General features: G+C 42.5%; 1 protein-coding gene across 7 annotated transcripts in view; it reads left to right on the top strand.

Annotated features, from left to right (window-relative positions):
- Positions 1–3251, top strand: part of RNFT2 (ring finger protein, transmembrane 2) — a 57105-nt gene extending 53854 nt beyond the window's left edge. For all 7 annotated transcript variants that reach the window (XM_019506683.1, XM_019506680.1, XM_019506681.1 and 4 more), the window contains one exon: positions 280–3251. In XM_019506683.1, coding sequence (XP_019362228.1) covers positions 280–414 — 135 coding nt within the window. In that variant the 3' untranslated portion in view covers positions 415–3251. The remainder of the gene's footprint in view (positions 1–279) is intronic.
- Positions 3252–4322: the final 1071 nt, after the last annotated feature.

The following is a 4322-nucleotide window of genomic DNA, read 5'->3' as shown; positions in this document are numbered from 1 at the left end:
CACATCTCATGTATCAGCATCCCCATGCTTCAAAATGGTGGTGGGGGTGCTTGAACTAAAGCTTATTGAGTGAGCTTTAGTTTAAGCACCCCTGCCAACATTTTAAAGCGCAGAGACACTGATAAACAAGACGCTGCGGCACTTTAATTAGAGCAGCTTTTGGAACCCACCCCTGGAGCATGTGTAAAAATGCCCCCAGTGGCTTTCCCATTGTATGTGTGTACTAGATGACAGGGCTGGACCTCTGCCCATTTTAATGATGTCCCTTTGTCTCCACAGCATGTGTTTTGTGAAGAGTGCCTCTGTCTATGGTTTGACAGGGAGAAGACCTGTCCCCTCTGTCGCTCTGTTACTGTAGAAACCCTGCGCTGTTGGAAAGATGGCACCACCTCTGCTCACTTCCAAGTATATTAACCCCATCATGGTGACACATGAGGAAACAGAAGAAAAGGCTGAGAAACCTATTGTTTCTAAATCTTAATTTTTAGTAGACTTGTCTTGTTTTTTCAGTGAGTGCTGACTCTCCAGTAGCCCAGAGAGCATACTGTTAATTCTGAAGTAGGGACCATCATTCAACACTAACATGAAGAGTCTTCTAAAGAGACTGACAGCTAGTGGGTTACCTCTTTGTAGTCAGAATCCATTTCTGCCTTCACTGCTAACTTACAGCTAAGGTTGTGTCTTGACCTTTCCTTCTATAGTACAGATTGCCCGAGTCTGGCTCCTATTTTCTATCCTTTTAGTGTAGATTACTGTTGTAGGAAAAGCATGAAGAGAGTTTCCCATTGCATGTATGTAACCTACAATATCGGAAGAACCTGTCCTCAACTGCCTGTCAAGAGAGCTGCTGCTGGATTCCTGACATTAAACCATGATTTCTCAGGACCTGGCTTTGTAAAGCTATGTTGCCAGTAGTATGTCATCTGGAAAAACATTCGAGACTCCCTGCTTCAGCATCCTGTCCAGAGTTCTGTTTTTGGGACAGACATAATCATTAGCCCCATTGCTGGGTCTGAATTTACTAGATCAAAAGTTCAGTCCTAATTCAAGACCACTGAGGACATGGTTTCTTTCAATGAAATGCACGTTTCAGAGAGTGAAATCCATGCTTTCCCTGGGGTTCACCTTTATTATAAAGAAATTAGCAACTGGCTTTCCAATCATTCAGCTCCAGCCTTTCTCCTTAGGGCATGTCTGTTTTTGGGGTTGCTTCCTCAGAGCTGTTCAGCCAACACTTCAGAATTGCAGTAGGGAGCTGTTCTCACCTATCTGAATGAGTTGGCAGAACTCACCTGGTGCTTTCCTAGGAAGATCAATACCTGTTGACACAGTGTGGTGTGTTACGTACCAACATTACCAACTTGTTACAGACTCAAAGTTGGATTCTTTTGTGCTTCATTCAACATGCCCATAGATGGTCTTACAGGTCAGGTACTCTTAAATGTTCTCTTGCATCTAGGACATGCACTTGAGCCTGGCCAGGCTGCATGCAAACAATTCATATTTCTCTAGTGACAGTCAGTGACAGCTCTTCTGGCAGAAACTGTCAGTGACTCCTTCCTTCATGACAGCTGCTGTGAAATAAAGTAAAATTCAGGGTGTATAATACTTGAGATTTGCTTATGAAATCCCTGCATTCAGGCTCCAATCTCCATTTTAGTCATATTTTAGACCTTCCCTCTTCCTGACCTCCCTCTTTCCAAAACAAACTGCCTCAATTTCATAAAAGGACTGTTTTGGGAGAGCAGGTTTTATTATTTAAAGGTCATTGTCCTACTGTATTTTGGAGTAGCAAGGGCCATTGCTATCACAGTCATGATGTCTGTCAGTAGTGCTACAGTGGCACTTGGATGCAAATAATTTGGGAGTGTGTTTCCTTCTGCATCTTAAGATGGAGATTTTCTTTCACTAAACAATCTTTGCTTTTTCTGAATGCCCTAAGAAACTGCCTCATTAAGCAGTCATGGCATCTTCCATGCTCATTACTATGGAAATGGCTGTAAGGTTACAATCCCACTTGACTGGATAATCAGGAAGAACTCTACCTGGGGGAAACAGAACTGTGTGTACGTATTGGCTGTCTTCCTCCCCTCCTGCTATAAAAACCCCTTGGGGAAAAAATTAAAGCAAACAGAAGTTAATGGCAACTGGATTTAGTCTTAGCATTTCCTTGGAAATAATAGCTAAGCAGAACCAGAGGAGAAATAATGGAGGCAGAATCTGAGTTAGACATAGAGGGAAAAGTAGCTGAAACCTGACTTAAAAGATACATATGAAGGAAGGGAAAGGAGAAGCAGCTTTATTAAAATATAGTGATATAGCCTTTGTCAAATGCTTCTTTAGAAAGGGAAGAGACTAAGCCAAACAAACATCTAGCTATCTCCAAAAGGAAGGATCCTTAATTTTTGTAACAAAGCAGCAGAGGTGCCAACTGGTGTATATTTGGTGCATACATCAGCTTGGTACCTATATTCTGGGTAGAAGGGCAAATTGGTGACCAGTCTGTGAGAAAGCAAAGGTGAATTTAACATGAATGGATCTCTGCATTCATGATCTCAAAGCAGTTTTTAGTTTTATTTATTAATGAATCCAACCAAAAAAATAACAGATTTGACTTTCAAAAACATATCCAATCCCCCAAAATATACACAAAGATAGACATTCATATTTTATCAACAGTGCAATTACAACCCCATTCAGCATGCACAGAAGTCTTCTGTTCCCTTCCTCTTCTCCCCCTGGTCTCCAGCAGTTTCTCAATGTTTCTGTCAATGCCAAGTGCCTGTGCTTCAAGGCTTTTCTAAAAGCAGGGTCCAGTTATAAGGGCCTATTTCTTTGCTTGTCTTTAGGTGCAAAAATTGTTATGAGAGATTAAATCTGAGGGTTTTTTTGTTTGGCATTTTCTTCACTGCCATGAAGAGAAAGGAAGATCAAAATTATCCTTTTCTTTTCTTTCCTTGTCCTGTTCCTTTTGCCCACTTTCACTGACTGCTTTCTTCCAGCTGGAAACGTGAGCAAGAGGGAGAGAGTGTGAGTATCTTGTTAGAGGTTGAAATGCTCTCCTGCTGCTCAAATGTTCAGAAAAAACATGAGGTGAGGCTTGATGCTGGCACTCAACAAAAAAACCCCTAAGCCTTGTGAGAGCCTTTTGTGCATTTATGCTTCTTTCGCAGCACTCTAATTGGTGTGAAATCATGAACATCCTGATCCGCACTTTTGTTTCACTTCAGATCTCCCTGTTTCTTCCTTCTGTTTCAGGACCAGATTCCAGTCTGAGATACATGTGTGGTTCTCTTATGCACAATTACATTGTACTAGGCTCTCATGGGAGGTCAGACAGCTCTGAGCACACCACCCATTATAAGCTTCCCATCTCTTAATTGCAGAAACAGATAAAGGGGTTGCCTGATGCTGCTGGAGACTGAAAACCTCTGTCTCACTACAGAACAGGTAGAGTGGGGTATGTTAGAAAATTAGGGTTAGAAGGGACTTCAGGAGGGTCATCCACTCCCAACCCCCTGCTCAAAGCAGGACTGTCACCAGCTATATCATCCCAGGCAAGACTTTGTGCAGCCGGGTCTTAAAAACCTTAAACGATGGAGATTCCACAACCTTTCTGGATAACCCATTCCAGTGCTTTTACTACCTTCACAAGAGAGTTTTCCTACCTAAACTTTCCCTAATATCTAACCCAGATTTCTCTTGCTGCAACTTGAGACCATTGCTCCTTCTTCTGTCATCTGCCACCACTGAGAACAGCCCAGCTCCATCTTCTTTGGAACCACCCTTCAGGTATTTGAAGGCTGCTATTAAATCCCCTCTCAGTCTTCTCATCTCCAGACTAAATAAGCATGGTTCCCTCAACCTTTCATCATAAGTCATGTGCCTCAGTCCCCTAACCACTTTCATTGCCCTCCACTGGACTCTTTCCAATTTGTCCACATCCTTTCTGTAGTGAGAGGCCCAAAACTGGACACAGTATTCCAGATGTGGCCTCACCAGTGCCAAATAGAGGGGAATAATAGAGGATAAAATAGTTGCTCAGTCTGCATGGACCATCCAGTTTTTCACCTCTTCTGAGATTAGTTCATACCAAATGTAATGAGTGTTTTGTGTCGTGGACACTTGTGCTTCTAGGAACAGGGCAGATACCGGCTCATATTATATGGTCCACTAAACAGCTTTTGGCTTTGGCCCTTATCTACTTGTATTGGACAATGTGGAGATGATAGGCTTTGTATTCCATTAGCAATCCCTTGAGCTATTCTTTGTCATTTAAGTTGGGATGGTAGTTCTGTGTCCCTACCATGGAGAAGAGGCTA

Source organism: Gavialis gangeticus, unplaced genomic scaffold (genome assembly GCF_001723915.1).
Source record: "Gavialis gangeticus isolate Ggan-Ray unplaced genomic scaffold, GavGan_comp1, whole genome shotgun sequence".
Taxonomy (NCBI): domain Eukaryota; kingdom Metazoa; phylum Chordata; order Crocodylia; family Gavialidae; genus Gavialis; species Gavialis gangeticus.
This window is presented reverse-complemented; position numbering and strand designations above follow the sequence as displayed.